General features: G+C 43.5%; 1 protein-coding gene across 1 annotated transcript in view; it reads left to right on the top strand.

Moving 5' to 3' along the window:
* Window positions 1-26,517, top strand: part of LOC140206430 (atrial natriuretic peptide receptor 2-like) — a 112,472-nt gene that overhangs the window by 583 nt on the left and 85,372 nt on the right. Inside the window, exons 2-4 of the mRNA XM_072274798.1 lie at window positions 9,035-9,125; window positions 12,672-12,804; window positions 23,384-23,507. Coding sequence (XP_072130899.1) covers window positions 9,035-9,125; window positions 12,672-12,804; window positions 23,384-23,507 — 348 coding nt within the window. The remainder of the gene's footprint in view (window positions 1-9,034; window positions 9,126-12,671; window positions 12,805-23,383; window positions 23,508-26,517) is intronic.

Here is a 26,517-nt window from a genome sequence, read left to right as displayed (position 1 = left end):
TGTATAAACCTGCCCCTCACATCTTCTTTAATCTGTCCCTTCACCTTCCAACTATATCCTCAAGTATTTGAAATTTCCTCCCTGCAAGAAAGATTCTGACAGGCTACCCTAGTCTCCCATAATTTTATAAACCTGCATCAGGTCTCCCCTTGGCCTCCATCACTTCAGAATAAACAATCCAAGTTTGTCCATCCTCCCCATGGAACCGATACTCTAGTCTAGTCTAACAAAATCTTGGTGAAACTTGTCAGCACCCCTCCCATCTGGGAAAAGATGTGCTGGCACTGGGAGAGGATCCAGATGAGGATCAGGGGAATGAAAGGGTTAAAGTATGAGGAGCATTTGATGGCTCTGGGTCTGTACTCACTGGAGTTCAGAAGAATGAAGGGGAGATCTCATTGAAACCTATCAAATATCAAAAGGTTTGATGGAGAGGATGTTTCCTGTAGTGGGGGAGTCTAAGTCCAGGGCACAGCCTCAGAATACAATGATGTCCCTTTAGAATATAGATGAAGAGGAATTTCTTTACCCAGATTATGTGGAATCTGTTGAATTCATCGTCACAGATGACTGTGGAGGCCAAGTTACTGGGTATATTTAAAACAGAGGTTAATGGGTTCTTGATTAATAATGCTGTCAAAGGTTGCGGGGTGAAAGCAGGAGAATGGGGTAAACAAGGACAATAAATCAGTCATGATGGAATGGCAGAGCAGACATGATGGGCCGAATGGACTAATTCTGTTCCTTTGTCTTATGATTCCACTCGTTATCTGGTGTCTCATATTTACCATCCATGTTTGCAACTGATTTATATCCTGCTGTCTCCCTTGATGACCCTCTTCATTGTCCACAACTCCACCAATTTTTGTGCCATCTACAAACTAGTAGCCCAGAAAAAGGAGATGCAGGAAGAATAGATGTCTTTGGCAGAGAGGTCTGTATACAATTAAATAAATTTTTAGAATGATTACTGTCATGTAGTAACACGCACAAGGTATTGGTGGAGCTCAGTAGATAAGGCAGCATCTATGGAGGGGAGCAAACAGATGATCTTTTAGGTCAAGACCCTACATCAGGACTGGAAAGGAAGGGGGAAGTAGCCAGAATAAAGAAGTGTGGGGAGGGGAAGGAGGACAAGCTGGCAGGTGACAAGTGAAGCCAGGTGGGGGGGAAGGTAGGTGGTTGAGGTAGGAAAATGAAGTCAGAACCGGGGAGGTGATAGGTGGAAATGGCTGAAGAAGAAGGAATCTGATAGGATAAGAGAACGGACCATGGAAGAAGGACGTGAACCACAAGGAGGTGATTTACTGTATACCTTCCTCTCCCCATTGACCACCCAATGTGCAACACCTCACGCTTGCCAGGTTAAACTTCGTCTGCCACTTACTGTCCATATTTCCATCTAATCTATCTCCCTCTGTGCCCTTTGACAACCTTCCTCACTGTCCACAACTCCACCTATTTTTATGTCATTCACAAACTTACTAATCAGCTCTCCTGCATCTTCCCTCAGGTCAGAGGTCGAGTTTGTTAATAGTTAAAACTTTACAAGGGTGACCAGATGGGGGTTGTTTTCTTTAGAGCAAAAGATATGAAGGGAGCTGTAAATATATAATGAGTAATTTGGAAAATGGGGAAGCAGGAGGGATAGATTTCTTTGGAGAGAGGTCTGAATACAATTAAACTAAATTGTTAGAATGATTACTCTCATTGAGTATCACACACAAAATGCTGGAGGAATGCACCAGGTCAGGCAGCATCTATGGAGAGGAATGAACCCACCTTTCCCCTCACCTGGTCTCGCCTGTCACCTGCCAAGCTGTACAGCTTCCCTTCTTCCCACCTTCTTACTCTGGCTTCTTCACCTTTCCTTTCCAGTCCTGATGAAGGCTCTCAGTCCGAAATGTCGGCTCGCTATTCCTCTCCATAGATGCTACCTATCCTGCGGAGTTCCTCCTGCATGCTGTGCATTTTGCTCTGGATTTCCAGCATCTGTAGAGTCTCTTGTGTTGGTATCGTTGAGGCTCACAGCAGAGAGCATTCTGACTGGTTGTGTCACGGCCTGGTGTGGAGGCTCCAGTGAACAGAACTGCAAAAGGCTGCAGAGATCTGTGGACTCAGACAGCTCCATCACGAGAAAGGTCCAGACAGAGTGGATGTGCTGAGGATGTTTCCTATAGCGGCTGAGCCTAGGACCTGAGGGCACAGGCTCAGCATGGCAAAACATCCCTTTAGAACAGAGATTAGGAGAAATTTCTTTAGCCAGAGGGTGGTGAATGTGTGGAATTCACTGTCACAGACAGCCGTGGAGGCCAAGTCACTGTTTACTTAAAGAGGAGGTTGATTTGTTTTTGATCAAAAAAGGCCTTCAAGGTTACGAGGAGAAGGCAGAAGAATGAGATTCAGAGGGATAATAAATCAACCATGATGGGCTAAATGGCCTAATTCTGCTCTTATGTCTTATAGTCTTATGGTCATGATTCTTTCTGCTGACAATTCATGATCTTTTATAGAATATAGAACATAGATCAGTACGATACAGGAATAGGCCCTTTGGCCCATAATGTTGTGCCAAACCAATTAAATTAGTAATCAAATGGCTAACAAAACTAATTTCTTCTGCCTGCACAATGTCCATATCTTCCCATTCACCTCACACCCATGTGCCTATCTAAACATCTTTTAAATATCCCCAATGTTTCTGCCTCTACCACCACCCCAGATAGATAGATACTTCATTGATCCCAAAGGAAATTACACTGTAACAGTAGCATTACAAATGCACAGATATAGATATTAGAAGAGAAGTAGAAAGAATAAAAAATAAGTTACCACCAACAGTCTAACAGGAGGGGGTCATCACTTCCCCGGCTACAGTTTGACTCATTATAGAGCCTAATGGCCGAGGATTAGGATGACCTCATATAGCGCTCTTTGGAGCAGCACAGTTGTCTCAGTCTGTTACTGAAAGTGCTCCTCTGCTCAGCCAAGGTGGCACGCAGAGAAACATTGTCCAGAATTGCCAGGATTTTCCGTAGGGTCCTTTGTTCTACCACAGCCTCCAGTGCGTCCAGCACTCTGTGTAAAACAGCTTGCCCCTCACAGCTCCTTTGAAATTACCCCCTCCTCACTTTAAATCACGCCCCCTGGTATTAGACATTACAACCCTGGGAAAAGGATACTGTCTGTCTACTCTATCTAAACCTCACATAATCTTATAAACCTCTGTCAGATCTCCCCTCAGCCTCTGGCGCTCCAGAGAAAACCCAAGTTTGTCCAACCTCTCATGTCTTTTTCTATGAGGCTGGAAGGGCAAAAACAGGAAACAGGGACAGCTGAAGGACTTTGCCGCCCCTGAGGAGGAGAACTCATTGATTAGCCCATTGGAGCCTCTTAAGAACCAAAGTGGCTTCTTTATCACGTCTCCTTTTGACATCAGGGAGTTGTAATCAGGGTCACTGGAGGAGGTGATTAATCAATCCCCGTTGTACCTGTCAGGGAGCGGAGCAGAAAAACATGTTGAAGTGTTTGTGACATCTCAGGAAAGGAAGAACGAGGTCACGACAGCTCATAGCTCTACAGGACAGACGCTGTGGAGCACTCTGCAATGGGACGTGAGAAACAGTGGGCTCTTTTATGGATCTTTCCTTTCTTCTTTGTGGTAAGTACTTGTGACAACTTCACTCAACTTCACTCTCTCTATCACTGAACTGCTCCCACAACTTACTGACTCCTTTTAAAGTCTCTTCATCTCACATTCTTAATATTTATTGCTTATTATTTTTTTATATTTTCTTCTTTTTGTATTTGAATAATTTGTTGTCTTTTGTTTGTACTTGGGTTGATTGTGTGACTTGTGTTTTCCATTGCTTCGAAGATGTTTCTTTGTATTTACAGTGAATGCCTGCAAGAAGATGAATCTCAGGGTATGATATGGTGACATATATGTACTTTGATAATAAATTTATTTTGAACTTTGAACTTTGAATTAATTAGCACACCTCTGTTAAGAAACGATCGCCCCCCCCCCACCCCCGTTCACTTCACTGGGATGTGTGCTTGTTTTGTCCAATGGACCCTTGTTTTAGAATATGTGCCAGCGATGAAAATTGCAGAGATTAAGTTGTTAGTAAAAATCAGCTGGAGTAGGTACACACACAAAATGCTGGAGGAATTCAGAAGTTCAGGCAGGATCTAAGGGGAAGAATAAACAGTCAACGTTTTGGGCTGAGACCCTTCTTTGGGGCTGGAAGGGAAGGGGGCAGAACCCTAATGAGAAGGAGGGGGTGAGGGAAGGGGAAAAAGAGCTGATTAAAGACCTCAGCTCGAAACTTTGACTGTTTACTCTTTTCCACAGATGCTACCTGACCTGCTGAGTTCCTCTGGCATTTTGTGTGGCTTACTTTAGATTTCCAGCATCTGCAGAATCTCTTGTGTTTACATATATGTCAGCCGGGTATTGCAGATTGTACAACTGCAAAGCAAAAATTGTTGGGCTGCTTATCTGAGGAAGGATGTGCTGGCATTGGAGAGGGTCCCGAGGAAGTTCATGAGAATGATCCTGGGAATGAAAAGGTTAACATGAGGAGCATTTGATGGCTCTGGGCATGACTCACTGGAGTTTAGAAGAATGAAAGGGGATCTCATTAAAACCTATCAAATATTGAAAGACCTAATTAGAGTGCACATGGAGAAGATATTTCCAATAGTGGGGGAGCCTAGGGCCAGAGAGCACAGCCTCACAACAGAGAGATGTCATGTAGAACAGAGATGAGGAGGAGTTTCTTTAGTCAGAGGGTGGTATGTGTGTTACCTCAGTGGAAAAAGTCAGCTTGCATTTACTCTATCTATATCCCACCTCATTTTGTGTATCATTATCAAATCTCCTCTCATTCTCCGATAGTCCTGAGAATAAAGTCCTAAGCAATTCAGCCTTTCCCAGTCACTCAGGCCCTCAAGTCCTCAAGAAAGAAGCAGAGGTTATGTTTCAGTCTGAAGATCCCTTGTCAGAACGAGTTCTATCTTGTGGTTTTATGGTCTTTATGCATAGATTAAATTTTATAGTCATAAAATCATGCTAAGGACAGGTGTGTCTGTACATAAGGTGACTGACAGGAAATGATGAAGTAGTGATGGTTGGGGATGTGGAGGGGTGGGTTACTGGGTGGGGGTGTTGATCAGCCTTACTGCTCGGAGAAAGTAACTGTTTTTAAGTCTGGTGGCCCTGGTGTGGAAGCGGTGTAGCCTCCTCCCTGATGGGAGTGGGACAAAGCGTCCATGAGCAGGGTGGGTGGGATCCTTCATGATGTTACTGGTCTTTGTCTGGCACCATTCTGTATGTATGTCCTTGATGGTGGGTAGGCTGTTGCTGGTGATACACTGGGCAGTTTTGACTCCCCGTGGTACAGCCTCCCAAACCACCACATCCGTACCATGCCGTGAAGCAGCTTGTCAGGATGGGGATAAATTGGAGAGAAGTTATAGTTCTGGTCACTCCATTACAGGAAGGATGGGGAGGCTTTGGAGAGGGTGCAGAAGAGACTCACCAGGATGCTGCCTGGATTAGAGGTATGGATTATAAGGAGAGGGTAGACAAAGTTGAATTGTTTTCACGAAAGTGTTGGAGAGGAGTCTGAGAAATTTGTTTGTAGGCTTCTCAGAGCCCCTCTGCCTTGGATTTGAAACGAGTAATGTTAAATCATAAACCTAAGATTCTGCAAATGTTGGAAATCCAGACTAACATACAAAAATGCTGAAGGAACTCAGCAGGTCAGACAGCATCTATGGAGCTGAATAAACAGTGAACATTTCGGGCTGAGACCCTTCATTAGGACTGGAAAGGAAGGGGAGGGGATGTCAGAATAAGAAGGTGGGGAGGGGAAGGATTACAAAATAACAGCTGATTGGTGAGATCAAGTGAGGGGTCAGGGAGTTGGGGGGGTCCTGATGAAGGGTCTTGGCCTGAAACGTCGACTGTACCTCTTCCTAGAGATGCTGCCTGGCCTGCTGCGTTCACCAGCAACTTTGATGTGTGTTGCTGAGATTCATATATGCTGGCAGGGGGCTCGGTCGTCTTGCAGCCTGGGGAAAGAAGATTATTCCTCACTGCAGACTGATCATGATTTAACTCAGTTAACCTTTCATCCAAATGCTTCCAACAAAGTTCATATAACTGTAAGGCATAGGAACAGAATTAGGCCATTTGGCCCATCAAATCTGCTCCATCATGGCTGACTTGTTATCCCTCTCAACCCATTCTCCTGCCTTTCCCCATAACCTTTGATGCTCTCACTATCAACCTCTGCTTTAAATATACTCAATGACTTGGCCTCCGCAGCTGCCTACGGCAATGAATTTCACTGATCCCCCACCCTCTAGCTAAAGAAATTCCTCATCTCTGTTCTGAATGGTGTCCCTCTATTCTGAGCCTGTGCCCTCTGGTCCTAGACTCACCTGCTATAGGAAACATCCTCTCCAAGTCCACTCTATCTCGCCCCTTCAATGCTCGATAGGTTTCAATGAGATCCCGCACCCCCTCCATTCTTCTAAACTCCTGCAAGTACAGGCACAGAGCCATGAAATACTCTTCATATGTTATCCTTTCATTCTCATAAACCTCCTCCTCTGGAGTCAAACTGAAACAGCAAAGTTCAAGATTCCCAATTGTTTAATGCTACTTCCATTACACGAGTGTAAAGGAGAACAAAATCATTGTCACTCTCGATGTGATGCAGCACAAAATGCACACAACAGGATAAAGGACAATAATAATGAAAACACCATAAATATAAATACATTAGATAGCTCATATACATAGATTGATTGTATGTCCAAAAAGGTTTCAGAGGTTTAATATCAGAGAAATGTATACAATATACATCCTGAAATGCTTTTTCTTCGCAACCATCCACAAAAACAGAAGAATGTATGACAGCTAAATGTTAGAACCACAAAGTATCCCCAGCTTCCCTCTCCCCCACACGTAAGAGGCAGCAAGCAATGGACCTCCTCCCCCTACCACCAAAAAAAAAGCATTGGCACCCACCACCGAGCACTCAAGTGTGCAGCAAAGCAACAGCAAAGACACAGACTTACAGTTACCCCAAAGACTGCTCCTTCACCCAGTATTTGACATACCACAAGCTCTCTCTCTCCCGAATAAGGGAGAAAGAGATGTCCCCGTTTCACAGCAAGAGGACAGACGTAACAAACAACTCGCTGGTTTATGATGTTAAAAGTCCATTGCGTCACTTTTTCCGAGCTTTGTACCCAAAGATTTCAGGTCTCAGGGCACACCGCCATAGGTCTTCTGACTCCCATGACATCTGCTGCCCGGACACTGACCTTCGATCCGCCCTTCTCCAGAGCCAGGAGATCTCGGACCTCCGAAGGCGAGCTAAACTCTTAGGCCGTGTCCTTGGCATGTCAAATAACAGCCAGTCATGAAGCCCCAACAGCGGGTCCCATGCCCGCAAAGAACCAAAGTCAGTGTGTAACTCCGTGTCAGGGTCTTCAGAAGAACCCTGAAAGGGAAAAATAAAGATATTAAAGATGGAAATAGAGCTATTTTGGAAGATGCCAGCGAAGGAGTTGCTGTTTAGCGCCATAATGACACTAAAGTAAGTCTGACCAGCCCCTCCACCCACTAACCCACTCCTCCACACCCCAAACCATGACTACTTTATCACTTCCTGTCAGTTATCTTACATACAGACACTCCTGTGCCTAATGTCGCATTAAGGACATACAATCAATGTATGTGTATAAGCTATCTTATGTATTTACATATACCGTGCTTTTAAATTATTCTTGTGTTCTTTATCTTATTGTGTTGTTTTCTGAGTTGGATTGGATCCGGAGTAATAATTATTTTGTTCTCCTTTACATTTGTCCTTGGGAAAGTCCCCAACCCCCAACCCTACAAACCCCCGGTCAGGGTCACGTGAAGTCACGGGAGCAGGTGGTGGATGGTCGTACGAGCAGATGCTGCAGATCACAAGTCCTGGATATGCAACCACTGATGCCAGGCAGACAATGATAATGGCTGGGGTCACCCATTTTTTAAGTCACTGCCCAGAAGAAGTCAATGGCAAACCGCTTCTGTAGAAAAATTTGCCATGGTCGTGGAAAGGTCATGATCACCCACGTCATACAACACAGCACATAACCATGATGATGAGTTACACTTGTGTACTGGAAATGACATGAAATAATCTTGAATCCATACAGATGGCATTGAGGTAGAACAATGCAGAATAAAATAACAGCTGTGAGAACGTGCAGTGCTGACAGACACTAAGGTGTAAGATTATAATGCGGTAGATTGTGAGGTCCAGTGTCCATCTTACTGTATTCTGGAACTGTTCAATAGTCTTATACAGCGGGGTAAAAGCAGTCCTTGAGCCTGGTAGTACGCATTTTCAGGTTTATGTGCCTTCTGCCCAATGGGGGAGCAGGGAACAGAGAATACATGGGGTGGGTGCGGTTTTTGGTGATGCCAGCTGCTTTACTGAGGCAGCAGTAAGTGTAGACAGAGTCCACAGAGTGGAGGCTGCTGTCTGTGATGTGCTGAGCTGTGTCCACCAGGGGTGGTGGTAGAGGCAGCTACATGAGGGGCATTTAAGAACCTCTTAAATCGGCACGTGGATGATGGAAAGATGGAGGGCAAGGTTAGATTGATCTTGAAGTAGGTTAAAAGGTCAGCACAACATCGTGGGCTGAAAAGACTGCACTGTGCTGTAATGTTTCACGTTCTTTGTTCTAACTCTCTGCAGCTTTTGTGGTCACGGGCCGAGCAGCTGCCAAACCAAACTGTGATGCAAGGATCTGACAAGTGGAGTTCATTATGTTAAACATGGATCTGGGCATAGTGAGCCTATTGTTTAAAGAGGCAGCAAGAGCCCACGAAGGGGAGGCTGGTTTATGAGGCCTGCTTCCGTTGTGCGCACAGACATCACTAAACAACAGTTTGTCTCCTGTCTGTTGCTGAGGTTCTCGCTGGTGTGATAGGTCCGGTTGTAATCTCTCTCCACAGGTTGCTCAGAGCTGGCATGACCTGGACAATACTGAATACGACTGCTGGCCCATGGAACAGCCGGATGAACACAACATGATCGACTGCGCTGGTATGGCACTGCCACCTGGAAATAACAGGGAAATGGTTTGTTATCGTCTTGTAGAGTCATAGAGCACTACAGTACAGAAACAGGCCCTTTGGCCCATCTAATCTGTACTGAACTCTTTGTTATTCTACCTAGTCCCATTGACCTGCATTTGGAACATAGTTCTCCATTCCACTTAAGATCATAAGTCCATAAGACATAGGAGCAGAATTAGGCCATTCAGCCCATCAATTCTGCTCCGCCATTCCATCATGGTTGATCCCAGATCCCACTGAATCCCATACAGCTAACTTCTCACCATTACCTTTGATGCCCAGACCAATCAAGAAACTATCAACTTCCACCTTAAACGGTCTTGGCCTCCACCGCAGTCTGTGGCAGTGCATTCCACAGATTCACTACTCCCTGGCTAAAAAATTCCTCCTTACCTCTGTTCTAAGATGATGCCCCTCAATTATGAGGCTGTGCCCCCTGGTTCTGGATACCCCCACCATAGGAAACATCCTCTTCACATTCACCCTATCTGGTCCTTTCGACATTTGGTAGGTTTCAATAAGATCCCCCTGCATTCTTCCAAATTCCATTGAGTACAGGCCTAAAGATGCCAAGTGCTCCTCATATGTTAACCCCTTCATTCTCAGAATCATCCTCATGAACCTCCTCTGGACTGTTTCCAATGACAACACATCCTTTCAGAGATATGGGGCTCAAAACGGTTGACAAGTGCGGCCTGACTAGTGTCTTATAAAGCCTTTGCATTATCTCCTTGTTTTTATATTCTATTCCCCATGGAATAAATACCAATATTGCATTTGCCTTCTTTACCACAGACTCAACCTGTAAATTAACCTCTGGGAGACTTCCACGAGGACTCCTAAGTCCCTTTACACCTCTGATGCTTGAACCTTCTCCACCTTTTAGATATTCATCCACACTATTGTTCCTTTTACCAAAGTGCATTATCATACATTTCCCAACACTGCATAACATCTGTCACTTCTTTGCCCATTCTTCCAATTTGTCAAAGTCCTGCTGCAATCACATTGCTTCCTCAGCACGAGCTACCACTCCACCTATCTTTGTATCATCTTCAAACTTTGCCACAAAGCCATCAATTCCATTATCCAAATCATTGACAAACAATGTGGAAAGTAGCAGTCCCAATACTGACTCATGAGGAAGACCACTAGTTACAGACAGCCAACCAGAAAAGGCCCCTTTGATTCCCACTCGCTGCCTCCTGCCTGTCAACTATTCCTCTATCCATGCTAGTATCTTTCCTGCAATGCCAAAGAATTTTATCTTGTTAAGCAGCCTCATGTGTGGCACCTTATCAAATGCCTTCTGAAAATCTAAGTAACTAAGACTGCCTTTCCTTTGTTCACCCTGCTTGTTGCTTCTCAAAGAACTCTAACAGAATTGTCAGGCAAGATTTCCCTTTACAGAAACCATGTTGATATTGACTCATTCCCATCTATCTACTTACCCAAACTTCTCTTAAATATAGAAATCAAACCACCATCCACCACCTCCGCTGGCAGCTGGTTCCACCCTCTCATCACCCTCCGAGTGAAGAAGTTCCCACTCAGGTTCCTGCTTAAAAATTTCATCTTTCACACTTAAACTATGACCTCTGTTCCTGTCTCACCCAGCCTCAGAGGGAAAACATCTGCTAGCATTTACCCCATCTAATTCGTGTATCTTTATCAAATCTCCCCCCTTTCTTCTATAATACGCTCCAGAGAATAAAGTCCAGGTCTATTTAACATCTCCCTTTAATTCAGGTCCTCAAGTCCCAGCAACATCCTCATATATTCTCTCTGTACTCTTTCAGTCTTATTGACACCGTGTGCAAAGATACAGTGTAAAGCTTCTTTTTTCACACAACAGTTGGAGTATCATGTTCATTTCCGGTTGCCTAATTGTAAGAAGGAGTAGACTCTTTAGAGAGGATACAGAGGAGATTTACCAGACGGCTGCCTGGAATAGAGAGGGAAGGAGGATGAGGAGTGACTTGATAAAGTGTACAAGATGATAAGAGGCTTAAAAGTAGATAGCCAGAGACTTTTTCCCAGGGTAGGAATTGCTAATACAAGGCGACATAATTTTAAGTTAATTGGAAGAAAGAACAGAGGAGGTGTTTTTTCACATAGAGAGTGGTGAGCATGTGCAACATGCTGCAGATACGTTAGGGACATTTAAGAGCCCTTCAAGCACAAAAAAGATGCAAAAAATTGTAAACAGCCAGCCCCATCATGGGCACGAGCCTCCCCAGCATCCAGAACACCTTCAAAAGACGATGTTTTGAAAAGACGGCATCTACCATTATAGACTACCATCACCCAGGACATGCTGTCTTCTCATTGCTACCATCAAGGAGGAGGTACAGAAGCCCAACAGGGCACACTCTACACTTCAGAAACAGTTTCTTCCTCTCCACCATCAGATTTCTGAATGGACAATGAACCCACAAATACTACTTTTTTTCTTCATTTGTTTTTGTTCTCTTTTTGCACTACTTAGTTCAATTAATTTTTGTTTGTGTGCCTATATTTCTTATTGTAATTTATAGTTTTTTTACTATTATGTACTGCAGGGTACTGCTGCAGTGAACAACAAATTTCATGAAATGCACCAGTGATATTAAACCTGATTCTGTCAGGCATGGAATATTATTGGAGGTTGTCTGGGCTGTTTGGAGATGACCATGGAGATCTGCCAGTAAACTTCAGCAGATTTCTCCTGTCCTGGAGGGGATGTCTGTGCTGATAGAGTCCTGCAGTCTGACAGAGTCAATAGGTGACTGGGAGAGGGGCCTGGTGAAAGCTGAGAGGAAGTTTGCACAGGGGGAGGGAAATTACAACTGGGGGAATGGCTACAAAATCAGAATCAGAATTGGATTTATTCTCGTAAAGTTTCTTGTTTTGTGGCATCTGTACAGTACAAGACATTAAAAAAAACTATTCAGGGCTACAATAGTGCAAAAGAGGGACAATGAGGTGGTGTTCGTGGGTTCATTGTCCATTCAGATATCCGATGATGGAGGGGAAGTAGCTGTTCCTGAATCGTTGAGTGGGTGTCTCCAGGTTCTTGTACCTCCTCCCTGATGATCGGAATGAGAGATGGTGAGGGTCTTTCATGATCGACGCTGCCTTTCTGAGGAACCACCTCTTGAAGATGTCCCTGATGCTGGAGGTGGCTGAACCTACAACCCTTTGCAGCCTCTTGTAATCATGTTCACTGGAGCCTCCGTACCAGACTGTGATGTAATTAGTCAGAATCCATGTTATGTCTGTGGAGATTTGTAAGTGTCCTTGGTGGTTTACCAAATCTCCTCAAACTCTTAACAAAGTACAGATGCTGGCCTGCCTTATTCATGATTGCATCAATGAGAAGAGGGTGTGTCCCAGATAGTGAGGGTCCTCAGTGATGGATGCTGCCGTCTAGAGGCATGGCCCATGCCTGCAGTTTTCAGTGCTGTCCTGTCTCCACCTCCCACTGGCGATGTTGCCGCTAATACCACAGTGCTCTCCGCTGTTCTTCCTCCAGGGCTGGAGATGAGCTGGGTGGACCGACCTCCAGAGAAAGTGCGGAGCGGTGAGGAGTTTAATGTCACCTACAGCGTCAGCGCTTCCGATGATTTCTACCGCGTGGCTGTCGCAAATGGGATCCTGGAGTACAGGTGGGTATACAGCATTGAAACTGGCCCTTGGGCCCGTCCTGTCTCTGCTGACCATGGTGCTGATTTAAACTGCACGTTGTCCAGATCTCTCCCCTCTCTGTGTACCTGTTACTCTTGCACTAAGTAAGTAGTGCAAAAAGAAAGTTAAAAGTGAGGAAGTGTTGTTGGGTTCATGGACCATTCAGAAATCAGATGGCAGAGTGGAAGAAGCTGTTCCTAAGAAGTTGAGTGTGTGTCTTCAGACTCTTGTAGCTCCCCCCTGATGGTAACAATGAGAAGAGGGTATGTCTTATTATTGTATTTCATAATTCAATTTATTTTATTAGATTGATTATAAATATGGGATACCGCGATTGTATCAGTGTGATTCATATAAAGTGCATTATGGGCAACCTTATTTTGATTTATAATAAGTATCCTTATGAATTCTGTATTTATGTATATGAAATTTAATAAATTTAATAAAAATACTGGAAAAAGAAGAGGGTATGTCCCAGATGGTGGGGCCCTTCATGCTGGATCCACCTTCCTGAGGCTTTGCCTTTCAAAGATGTCCTCAGTGGTAGGAGGGAGCTAGTCCCCAGTTGAAATTGGTTCTGCATATCTGTTCAAAATGGATACTTATAAATTATGTGAAAGCAAGTGTTGAGATTAGACCATAGGATATAGAAGCAGAATCATGCCATTCGGGCCATCAAGTCTGCTACACCATTTTATCATGGCTGACTTTTATCCCTCTCAATCCCCAATATCCTGCCTTCTCCCTGTAACCTTTTACACCCTAACTAATCACGAATCTATCAACCTCTGCTTTAAACATACCCAATGACTAGACCTCCACTAGGCTGCCCGTGGCAATGAATTTCACAGATTCACTACCCTCTGCCAAAAGAAATTCCTCCTCATCTCTGTTCTAGAAGCACTTCCCTCTATTCTGAGGCTGTGCACACTGGTCCGAGACTCCCTAGATTAGAAGCCAGGTTACTTGTTACTTTTTCCAAGTCTGGCATGACTTTTTTCAGGACAAGATTGATTTGAATGTGGTTTTTCACTATGGTAATTCACAAATGCATTAAATGTTCTGAAATGCTGTTGTGCAGGTCATTTCTGTACAGAGAATGTATTCAGCAGACCTATTTAGTATATTGGTTTTGTTGTAGATTTTCAAAACGAGTGAGTTTTTGTTATAAAGGAAAAAGACAATTGACTGATCATTGAGATGCCCTGTTCAACCCCATCACTTCAGAATATCAGCTAAATAAATGCTTTTAAGTACAACATTGCTGTGGCACAGAGGGCATGAGACCCCCTCCTCTGCCTGCTCCTGGGCACGGACAACTCAGGCATTCACAGGTCATGAGCCGTCAAGCTGCCTGGGCCTGTACGTGTTGGATTTTAGGAGAATGAGGGAGGATCTCATTGAAACTTACTGAACATTGAAAGGCCCGGGAAGAGTGGATGTGGAGAGGATGTTTCCTATAGTGGGGGAAGTCTAGGACCAGAGGCCATAGCCTTAGAATAGAGGGACGCCCATTCAGAACACAATTGAGGAGGAATTTATTCAGCTACAGGGTGGTGAATCTGTGGAATTCATTGCCACACACTCCACTGTGACTGTGGAGGCCAAGTCATTGGGTATACTTAAGGCAGCGGTTGATAGGTTCCTGATTAGTCAGGGAGTCAAAGGTTACTGGGAGAAGTCAGGAGACTGGGGTTGAGGGGGATAATAAATCAGCCATGATGGAATGGTGGAATAGATTCGATGGGCCGAATGGTGTAACTTTGCTCCTTGGTCATATGGTCTAATTCCAATGACTGTACGAAACTGTGGGGAGTTGTGGGCATAGCTCAGCACATCATGGAAACCAGCCTTTCCTCACTGCCTCAGTAAAGCAGCCAGCATAATCAAATACCCCACCCCCTCGGGCATTCTCTCTTCTCCCGTCTCCCATTGGGCAGAAGATACAAAAGCCTGAAAGCACATACCACCAGGCTCAAAGACAGCTTCTACCCCACTGTTATTAGACTCATAAATGGACCTCTTTTATGATGAGATGAACTCTTGGCCTCATAATCTACCTCATTATGACGGTAGACTTTATTGTTTATCTGCCAGCCCTTTTTCGGTACATTTATTCTGTATTTTTTTTAAATTTCTAATTAGATTAAATTAGAGTAACTTTATTTGTCACATGTACATTGAAAGATACATCAGTTCCATCAAGGATGTGCTGGGGACAGCCCGCGAGGGTAACCATTCTTTTTGCAAGAAGAAGGCATGCCCACAATTTTACTAACCCTAGCTCATGGGAGGAAACTCATTTGGTCACAGGGAGCACGTTCAAACTCCTTACAGGCAGCGGTGGAAATTGAGCCCTAATCTAACAGCTGGTACTGTGAGGTGTTACGCTAACCACGCCACCCAATTTGTCTAGCTCGTTTTTAGTAGCTTTTGCATTGTTATTGATTTTATTTGATTAGATTAGATTTGATTGGATCATCTTTATCTGTCACATGTACAGTACATTGAAACATGCAGTGAAATACATCGTTTGTGTCAACGACCAACAGTCTGAAGACGAGCTGGAGCCAGCCTGCAAGTGTCGTTATGCTTACATAAGAACATAAGAACATGAGAAATAGGAGCAGGAGTCGGCCATCCAGCCCATCAAGCCTGCTCCGCCATTCCATAAGATCATGGACTCATCTCCAGCTACCTGCCTTTTCCCCATAACCCTTAATTCTTCTCATCATCATCATCGTCAGGTGCCATGCCCAGTTTGAGCTTTGACTGCCATGGCCCACACACTCCTGTTTTGGGTCAAGTGGATCAATTCATTGGTATTCATTTCCAGTTCTCTGGCTGCCATCTCCATCATCATTTGTCTTTGTCTTCCTCTTGCCTTCTTCCCTTCAATCTTTCCCATAATTACCGTGCATTCTAACTCCTCTTTCCTAATTACATGTCCAATGAAGTTACATTGCCTTTTCATGATCTCATACATTATTTCTCTTTTTGTGTTTGCTCTGTTCGTGACATCTTTGTTAGATATTCGTTTCATCCATGATATTCTTTGCATAGCCCTCAAAAACCACATCTCTGCTGCTACAATTCGTTTCCTCATGTTACTAGATATTGTTCAATATTCTGAGCCACGTAACATAACTGGATAAACGTAACATTTCAGTACTCCAAGGTGGGTTGTCATGCCTAGTTTAGTATTGGTCAGTATACTCTTCATTCTCGTAAAGTTGTCTTTTGCCATCCCTATTCTTCTTTTGATGCCCAAGTCGCACCTGCCATCTGATGTCACCCAGCTCCCTAAGTAGCAAAAGTTCTGTACTTGTTTTATGTCTTCCCCATTTATTCTCAGCCTGCAGATAGGATTCTCCTTCTTTTTGGATATCACCATACATTCTGTCTTTTTGCAATTGATAGATAGACCCATTTTTGCACTTCAATGATTGTATCAATTAAGCTTTGTAGTTCTTCCTCCGTACTTGCAATTAACACAGTGTCATCTGCATACCTGAAATTATTGATGTTTTCACTGTCAACTTTGATTCCCAAGATGTCTCTTATTATTTGCAATAGTTTCACTGTACACATTAAATAAATCAGGGGAGAAAACACACCCTTGTCTAACGCCTCTCTTGATTTTGTAAACTAACTCACTTCTCCATCTATTCTTACAGTGGCAGTTTGTTCCCAGTACAGATTTCTGATTAGCGGATGTCTTTTGAATGTAGATCTAGAGTTTTCTGTAATATTTCAAATAACTTATTGTGCTTCACCTTATCAAATGCATAGTGTTTGTGCGTTTGTGTAGTTGATAAAACAAACAAACAAATCTTTTTGCACTTGAATAGTTCATTCTGATAGTATCCTAAACATCAATATCGCGTTTCTTGTACCTTTGTCTTTCACAATACCACATTGTTCTTTACCTATTTCAGCTTTTATCTTACTTTTAGCTTTTGTCATCAAAATTCTTAGAAGTATCTTAGTGATATGACTCATTAAACTTATGGTCCCATGTAATTCACATTCTATTGCTCCAAGTTTCTTAGGAAGAGTGATGAATACTGATTTTTCATCTCTTCTGGCATTATTCCAGTCTCATAAATGTCATTGATTAAATCAGTAAGTTTTTGAATTCCATAATCTTCAAGGGCGATATTCTATTACTAATTCATCAGGGCCTGCTGCCTTTCCTTTCTTCATCTTATTTACGAAGTTGCATTACGAACTTCAGATTTTAAAATACTTGGACCTTCAATATTTTTCTTAATTTCTGGTTTTTCGCCTCGAGCGTCTTCAAACAATTCCTGAATATACTCAGTCCACCTGTACATAATCTCATCTTTTTCCATGATAATGGTACCGTCCTTTGCTTTCAAACATCCACCTGAAGAACAGAGGAGTTTTTTACCAGTGATATTCTTGATTTGTTGATTGTAACAAGGAGGGAGGAGAAGATGGCGGCGCGACGCAGCGCGCGTGGCCTCCCCAGTGAATGATATCAGTATTTGTAAGTAGGGTGCCGTGCACAATTCTGATTTGATGGAGACAGACATGAGAAGCACAAAGGAACATCTGGAGAAACTTCTGAAATGCCCGGTTCGCTGCCGCTGCTACTGTGCGATCGAGAATCTCCGGAGGGGAAGGCCCCAAATCCTCGGCTTTGCCTGTTGCTGGCGGCCGGGGCTGGGGTCGAAGCGCTTGGCAGAGAAGGTGCTTGGTGCTCGGTGTCGGAGGGCTGGTCGGAGGCTCAGTTTTCGGACGGGCTCGGAGTCGGACTGTGGTCGGGTGCTTCCAGGATGCTGCATCAGCAAGTTTGCGGTGTTGGAAGCTCATGGCAGGGAGAGTTTTCTTCCTTCTACTGTCTGCATGAGATAATGGGACTTTCGAGAGACTTTGAGACTTTTTTTTACTGTGCCCATGGTCTGTTCTCTAACAAATTATGGTATTGCTTACACTGTTGTAACTATATGTTATAATTATGTGTTTTTTGCCAGTTTTTCATTCTTGGTCTGTCTTGTGTTTCTATGATATCACACTGGAGGACATTGTATCATTTCTTAATGCATGCATTACTAAATGACAATAAAAGAGGACTGCGTGTCCTCATAATCTAATCTAATCTAACCTTTTTGGATCAGTAATAGGGATTAGAAACATAGAAAATAGGTGCAGGAGTAGGCCATTCGGCCCTTCAAGCCTGCACCGCCATTTATTATGATCATGGCTGATCATCCAACTCAGAACCCCGCCCCAGCCTTCCCTCCATACCCCCTGATCCCTGTAGCCACAAGGGCCATATCTAACTTCCTCTTAAATATAGCTAATGAACTTACCTCAACTGTTTCCTGTGGCAGAGAATTCCACAGATTCACCACTCTCTGTGTGAAGAAGTTTTTCCTAATCTCGGTCCTAAAAGGCTTCCCCTTTATCCTCAAACTGTGACCCCTTGTTCTGGACTTCCACAACATCGGGAACAATCTTCCTGCATCTAGCCTGTCCAATCCCTTTAGGATTTTATACGTTTCAATCAGATCCCCCCTCAATCTTCTAAATTCCAACGAGTACAAGCCCAGTTCATCCAGTCTTTCTTCATATGAAAGTCCTGCCATCCCAGGAATCAATCTGGTGAACCTTCTTTGTACTCCCTCTATGGCAAGGATGTCTTTCCTCAGATTAGGGGACCAAAACTGCACACAATACTCCAGGTGTGGTCTCACCAAGGTCTTGTACAACTGCAGTAGTATCTCCCTGCTCCTGTACTCGAATCCTCTCGCTATAAATGCCAGCATACCATTCTTTCTATTTGCTCACATTCTTGGTTTGACCATTCTTCTTTGGCTTTTTGACATAAGTTTTTAACATTTTTATCTAAGGACTTAGATCCTATAGGATTTGCTTTCTTCTGTCTCCTTTCTTCCATTAGATTTTTGATTTCATCTGTCATCCATTTATTCTTTGTGCTTTTTTCTTTTTTAGGAATCACTGACTTTGCTGATTCTACCAAGGCATCCTTTAGAGAGTTAAATTTCATTTCTACATGATTGTTATCATCTTCAACAGATTTTATTTCTCGACTTTGGTATCTATTCCTTACTTCAATTGTAAATTTTTGTCTTAAATTTTCTTCTTTAATTAATTGCAGGTAGTCAAGAGATTGTTCAGGCTTTTGCTTCTTTAGTTTTTTAAGTTTTACTTTTATATGACGTACTACTGAGTTATGGTCACTATTACAGTCTGCACCTGGATATGTTTTGCATTGAGTCACTGAGTTTCTAAACCTTTGGTTTATTGTAATAAAGTCAATTTGATTTCCAGTGCTATCACCTGGACTTTTCCAGGTCCACAAGTGTCTTGGATGGTTTTTAAAGTAGGTATTCATAATGACCCGATTATTCTTCTTGCACCATTCTACCCATTTCTCACCTCTTTCATTTCTTTCCCTTAATCCAAATTTTCTTATGGTATTTCCATCAGCACCTTGTCCTACTTTAGCATTTAGATCTCCCATGGCAATAACAATATCTTGAGATTTGCATCAATTCTTTGCTTGTTCAAGCTCTTCATAGAATTTATCTATACCCTCATCTGTTCCATCTATTGTTGGTGCATATAGCTGTATAATTTCTAAATCAAATGGTTGTCCTCTGAATCTAACAAGGAGCACTCTTTCTGATATTGCCCAATGTCTGAAAACACTTTTTGCCATGTTTTCATCCATAAGAATTCCTACTCCATTAGTATGGGATGTTCCACAAGAATAAATTAGGGTTTTATTTCTATTCTGACATGTTCCAGCACCTATCCAACGAACTTCGCTAATTCCCATGATGTTAATCTTTAGTCTTTCCATTTCATTTATCACATTGTTCAATCTTCCTGCTTGATATAGGGTTCTTACATTCCAAGTGGCAATAATTTCCTTTTGTGTTGTTTGAATTTTATGAGCAGTAGCTTGATGACGGTCAGGGATCCCCTGCTGACCACAAGCAACCCTACTGAGCGAAGCATCTTCAGAATTGTTCTGAAGATCCTCTTGATGCTGTTGTTGTGTGATATATTTTGTGAGTTTGACCATGGTTTTCTTAGCAAATAGATTCTAGGAAACCTAGTATCTAGCATCAGTGGTTTGCTTTTGCCTACCATTGGGCGAACTAAAGAAATCACCGTTTCTCTTCCCAAATGTTCATCCGCCTGTACTATAGCCGTTGACATTTGAGGTCCTAGCTCATCTGCCTTCTCCGTCATAAGTTCAGTTACTGAACCTGCCGGATCTGCCATTGGCCTTCGCTTGTACCCTGAGCCAGAACCCTTGCAGGTGCTACCGTTCCGGGTCCAAGCGGCCCTGGGAGCAATGAATGAGTAAGGGGCAACTCCACTTACCTCAAAGCTCTGAAAATCCCCAATCAGAGCCTCATCACCGGTTGCAGTTTAGAGTCATACCCAGTACAATTCTTCTACTATGCAAAAATCTATCCAACCTTGTCTTAAATATATTTACTGAGGTAGCCTCCACTGCTTCATTGGGCACAGAATTCCATGGATTCACAACTCTCTGGGTAAAGCGGTTCCTCGTCATGTCTGTCCTAAATCTATTCCCCTGAATCGTGAGACTATGTCCCCTAGTTCTAGTCTCACCTACCAGTGGAAACAACTTTACTACCTATATCTTATCTATCCCTTTCATAATTTTCTATGTTTCTCTCAGATCTCCTCTGATTCTTCTGAATTCCAGTGTGTACAGTCCCGGGCAACGCAATCTCTCCTCATAGTCTAACTCCCTCATCTCTGGAATCAACCTGGTGAACCTCCACTGCACCGCCTCAAAGTCAGTATATCCTTCTTCAAATAAGGAGACCAGAAGAGCACGCAGTACTCAAGGTGCAACCTCACCAGTACCCTGTACAGTTGCAGCATAACCTCCCCTGCTCTTAAATTCAATCCCTCTAGCAATGAAGGCCAACATTCCATTTGCCTTCCTGATAGCCTGCTGCACCTGGAAAACCAACCTTTTGTGATTCATGCACAAGCACTCCCAAGTTCCTCTGCACAGCAACATACTGCAGTCTTTTACTATTTAAGTAATAATCTGCTCTTTCAATTTTTCTTCCAAAGTGGACGACCTTGCATTTACTAACATTGTATTCCATCCGCCAGACCCTTGCCCACTCACTTAACCTATCTATATCTCTCTGCAGACTGTCCATATCTTCTGCACAATTTGCTTTTTTTCCACTCAATTTAATATCATCAACAACCTTAGATACACTATACTCATCCTCCTCTTCTAGATCATTAATGTATATTGTGAACAGTTGTGGGCCCAGCACCAACCCCTACAGCACACCACTCACTACTGATTGCCAACCAGAGTAACACCCATGTATAAGACCATAAGATATAGGAGCAGAATTAGGCCATCTGGCCCATAGAGTCTGCTCCACCATTCAATCATGGTTGATCCTTCTTTTTCTCTTCCTCAACCCCAGTTCCCAGCCTTCTCCCTGTAACCTTTGATGCCGTGTCCAATCAAGAACCTATCAATCTCTGCCTTAAATACACCCAATGACCTGGCCTCCACAGCTGCAAATGACAACAAATTCCACAAATTCATCACCCTTTGGCTAAAGAAATTTCTCCGCATCTCTGCTTTGAAAGGGCATCCCTCTATTCTGAGGCTGTGCCCTCTTGTCCTAGATTCTCCCACCATAGGAAACATCCTTTCCACATGTATTCTGTCTAGGCTTTCAACATTTGAAAGGTTTCAATGAGATCCCTCTCATCCTTCTGAACTCCAGCAAATACAGACCCAGAATCATCAGATGTTCCTCATATGATAACCCTTTCATTCCCGGAATCATCCTTGTGAATCTCCTTTGGACCCTCTCCAATGCCAGCACATCTTTTCTAAGTTGAGAGGCCCAAAACTGTTCACAATACTGAAGGTGAGGCCTCACCAGTGCCTTATAAAGCATCACATCAGCATGACATTCTTGCTCTTGTGTTCTAGACCTCTCAAAATGAATACTAACATGGCATTTGCCTTCCTCATCACTGACTCAACCTGCAAGTTAACTTTGAGAGTGTTCTGCACAAGGACTCCCAAGTCCCTTTGCATCTCAGATTTTTGGATTTTCTCCCCATTTTGAAAATAGTCTGCACATTTATTTCTACTACCAAAATGCATGACCGTGCATTTTCCAACATTGCCATTTTCTTGCCCATTCTCCTAATCTGTCTAAGTCCTTCTGCAACCTCATGTTTCCTCAACAGTACAAACCCCTCCACCAATCTTTATATCATCTGCAAACTTGGCAACAAAGTCTTCTATATCATCTAAATCATTTATATACAGCAGGAAAAGAAGCAGTCCCAACACCGACCCCTGCAGAACACCACTAGTCACTGGCAGCCAACCAGAAAAGGATCCTTTTATTCCCACTCACTGCCTCCTACCAATCAGCTAATGCTCCAACCATGCCAGTAACTTTCCTGTAATACCATGTGCTCTTAACTTGGTAAGCAGCCTCATGTGTGGCACCTTGTCAAAGGCCTTCTGAAAGTCCAAATGTACAACAACCACTGCATCCCCTTTATCTATCCCACTTGTAATCTCCTCAAAGAATTCCAAGAGGTTCGTCAGGCAGGGCATTCCCTGATGGAAACCATGCTGACTTTGCACTATCTTATCCTGCATCCTGTATCCCAACTCTCTGCTTTCTATTAATTAACCAATTCTCTATCCATGCTAATACATTACCCCCAAACTCTATCTCATGTATAAGTCTTTTATACTTCCCGCACTAACCTAGCACGTCCACAACTTACTAGCCCTGACCTGTACATCTTTGGACTGTGGGAGGAAACCAGAGCACCCAGAGGAACCCTACATAGTTACTGGGAGAACATACAAGCTTCTTACAGACTGCGGGTCCCCCTTGGTCTACCTCAATGCACTGTGTAATGACCTGATCTGTATTAACAGTGTGCAAGGCAAGCTTTCCACTGTATCTCCATACCTGTGATGATAATAAAGCAGTACCAATGACTGTCTTTTGGGAGGAGGCACCTTTGCTGATGGCTCACTGGAGATCTCCTCGAACTGGTGGGCACTGGTGTAACCTGGACACATATGACACTTCAGTTTTGGTAGTGTTGGTATCTTAAATACATTAATGTAAAACTCCTTCTTCCACCCATAATCCACCAATCACCTCCCAGCTTCTTACTTCATCCCCCCCTTCCCCACCCACCTGGCTTCAACTCTCACCTTCCTTGTCTTCCATCCCCCCTCCACCTTCTTATTCCGGCTTTTTCCGGCTCCTTCCCTCTTCCGTTCTGGTCCTGATGAGGGGTCTCAGCCTGAAACGTCGACTGTTTATTCCCTTCCATAGATGCTGCCTGGCCCGCGGGGTTCCTCCAGCATTTTGTGTGTGTTGCTCTGGATTTCCCGCATCTGCAGATTTTCTTGTGTTTGTGTTAATGTGAGTGCTTGTTTCTGCTTGCTAATACCTCAACGTGTTTCACATATGTCTTGTTTCCTGCTCTTTGGCACAGTAATGCGAGTGAAGCCAAACGGTTCTGTGAAGAAAAGGACTGTCCTTCGAACTGGAAACATGCGACGGAGCACAATTGCTGCATCTACCACGCAAACATCCACTCCTGTCCAATGGCCTTCATGGTGTGTGCTTTCTTTAAACAATAATTTCATGGTTTACAACATTTGGATGAGGGGACAGCAGGATATAGGTCATTTGGTGAGACCCAACACAAATCGGGGAACTGCTTTGCTGAGCATCTTTGCTCCATCCACAAAAAGCAGGACTTCCTGGTGGCCATCCATTATAATTCCAATCCCCATTCTTATTCTGATACGTCAGTCCATGGCTCCTCTACTCCCAAAATGAAACCATTCTCAGGTTGGAGGATCAACACCTCATATTCCATCTCCAACCTGATGACATGAACACTGATTTCTCCAACTTCAGGTAATTTTTTCCCTTCCTTCTTCCCTCTTCATGCTTCCCCATTCTGGCATCTCTCTCACCTCTCCTCTTCACTTGCCTATCACCTTGCCCTGGTGTCCCTCCTCCTTTCCTTTCTCCCATGGTCCACTCTCCTCTCCTATCAAATACCTCTTCTCTAGCCCTTTGCCTTTTCCACCCTATCACATCCAAGCTTCTTACTTCATCCCGCCTCCCTTCCCCACCCACCTGGCTTCACCTGTCACCTTCGAGCTTGACCTCCTTCCCCTCCCCCACCTTCTTATTCTGGCTTCTTCCACCTTCCCTTTCAGTCCTGATGAAGGATGCCAGCCTGAATGGTGGACTATTTGTTCCTCTCCATGGATGCTGCCTGACTGAATGAGTTCCCCAAGGATTTTCTGTGTGTGGCTCTTGATCAGTTGGAAATCGGGCCTAAGAAATGGCAGACAGCGTTTAATCAGGACTAGTGTGACATCAAATGCAAGAAAAAGGTTTACAGTAACTGACGGGATGCTTGAGAGAATTGATATACAGAGGGATTTTCAAAGTTTAAAGTATATTTATCATCACTGTATGTATATGTCTCCCTATACAACCCTGCGATTCATTTTCTTGCAGATATTCAGTGTAGAACAAAGAACTACAATAGAATCAATGAAAAACTACACACAAACACACACTGACAAACAACCAATGTGCAAAAGAAGGCAGATTGTGCAAATGCAAAAAAAACAAACAGCAATAATAATCTGAGAACATGGTTGTAGAGTCCTTGAAATGAGTCCATAGATTGTGGAATCAGTCAGAGTTGAGGTTAGTGAAGTTATCCCCACTGCTTCAGGGGTCTGATGGTTGAGAGGTGACAACTGTTCCTGAACTTGGTGGTGTGTGTCCTAAGGCTCCTGTACCTCCTACTCAGTGGCAACAGTGACACGCGAGCCAGGTCTGGATGCTGGAGGATTTTAGGGTATAACACACTGAAAATGATAACACAGTTAGACAAGATGGTGCACCTGCCTTCATTATTGGGGTGAATCAGTATAAGATTGACCACATTGAAACCTATCAAGTTTTGAAAAGCTTCCATAGAGTGGATGTGGAAAGGATGTTTCCTATGGTGGGGATGTCTAAAACCAGAGGGCAAAGCCTCAGAATAGAGAGGCATTCTTATAGAATGAGGATGAGGAGGAATTTATTTAGCCAGAGAGTGGTGAATCTATAGAATTCGTTTCCACAGGCATCTGTGGAGGCCAAGTCATTGGGTATATTTAAGGCAGAGGTTCATAGATTCTTGATTAATCAAGGCATAAAGGGATATGGGGGGAGGCAGGAGATTGGGGCTGAGAGGGAAAATGGATCAGCCGTGATGAAATGGCAGAGCAGACTTGATGGGCCAAATGACCTAATTCTGCTCCTCTATCTTGAGGTTTTATGGTCTTAAGTCAGGTTGCAGCTGTATAAAACAGTCAGGCAGAAATTCTGATGTCCAGTGGGGCTATCTTTGGACCAGGTTTGTTGTATCATCAAAGACGAGCAAATTTCTACAGATGTACTGTTGTTTATCCCAGGAATGACAGGGTTAACATATGAGGAGCATTTTAGGCTCTGGGCCTATGCTCTCTGGAGTTTAGAAGAATGAGCAGTGGATCTCGTTGAAACCTATTGAAGTTTGAAAGGCCCAGATAAAGTGGATGTGGAGAGAATGATTCCCGTAGTGGGGGAGACTAGGACCAGAGGCCACAACCTCAGAATAGAGATGAGGAGGAATTTCTTTAGTGAGAGGGTAGTGAATCTGTGGAAGTCTTTGCCACAAGCAGCTGTGAGGCCAAGTCATCAAGTATATTTAAATCAGAGGTTGATAGGTTCTTGATTAAACATGGTGTCAAAGGTTACGGGGAGAAGGCAGGAGAATGGTGTAGAGAGGGATAATACATCAGCCATGATGGAATGGCAGACAGCTCGATGGGCCACATGGTCCAATTCTGCCCCTATGTCTTATGTTGTGACCAATCAACTTTTTAAGACTTTGGTCAGGCCTCATTTGAAGTATTATATTGAGTTCTGTTTTCCCTGTGACATGAAGGATGTTGAGTGTTCAGAGTGGGTGCAGAAGAGATTCACCGGGATACTGCCAGGAATGGAGAATAATCCAGTATATTCCAGGCACCTATTTTCTCTGTGTATGTAAACCTCCACATATTCTTTGAGTTTCCCCTCTCAGCTTAATGCACACCCTCTGGTATTTGACTGAATTCTTTTTAAATGTGGGGAGTTTCTAGGGGTGGAAGCACAAGAACAATATCTAAGGTACTGGAGGAACCCACCAGGGTAGATAGCAGAGGCCATAAAACTCCTTTACCACGTTGTCAACTTGTGAGGCCGCTTTCAGGGAGCTATAGAGTTCAAAGTTCAAAGTTTTTTCTCTCAAGGAACATATATGTAACTAAATACAACTCTGAGATTTATTTTTAGTGGGTATTCACAGTAAATACAAAGAAACAAGAAAAAAATCAAGCAAAATAATAGTAAATAAATATACAATAATTATCCAGAACATGAGATGAAGGGTCCTTGAAAGTGAGTCCACAGGTTATGGGAACAGTTCAGTGTTGGGGTGAGGGGTGAAGTTAACCCCTGGTTCAAGAACCAGATGTTTGAGAGGCAATAACTGTTCCTGAACCTGGTGTTGCGGGTCCTGAGGCTCCT

Source organism: Mobula birostris, chromosome 12 (assembly GCF_030028105.1).
Source record: "Mobula birostris isolate sMobBir1 chromosome 12, sMobBir1.hap1, whole genome shotgun sequence".
Taxonomy (NCBI): Eukaryota; Metazoa; Chordata; class Chondrichthyes; order Myliobatiformes; family Myliobatidae; genus Mobula; species Mobula birostris.
Note: the sequence above shows the minus strand (reverse complement) of the source record. Positions and strands in the feature narration are given on the sequence as shown.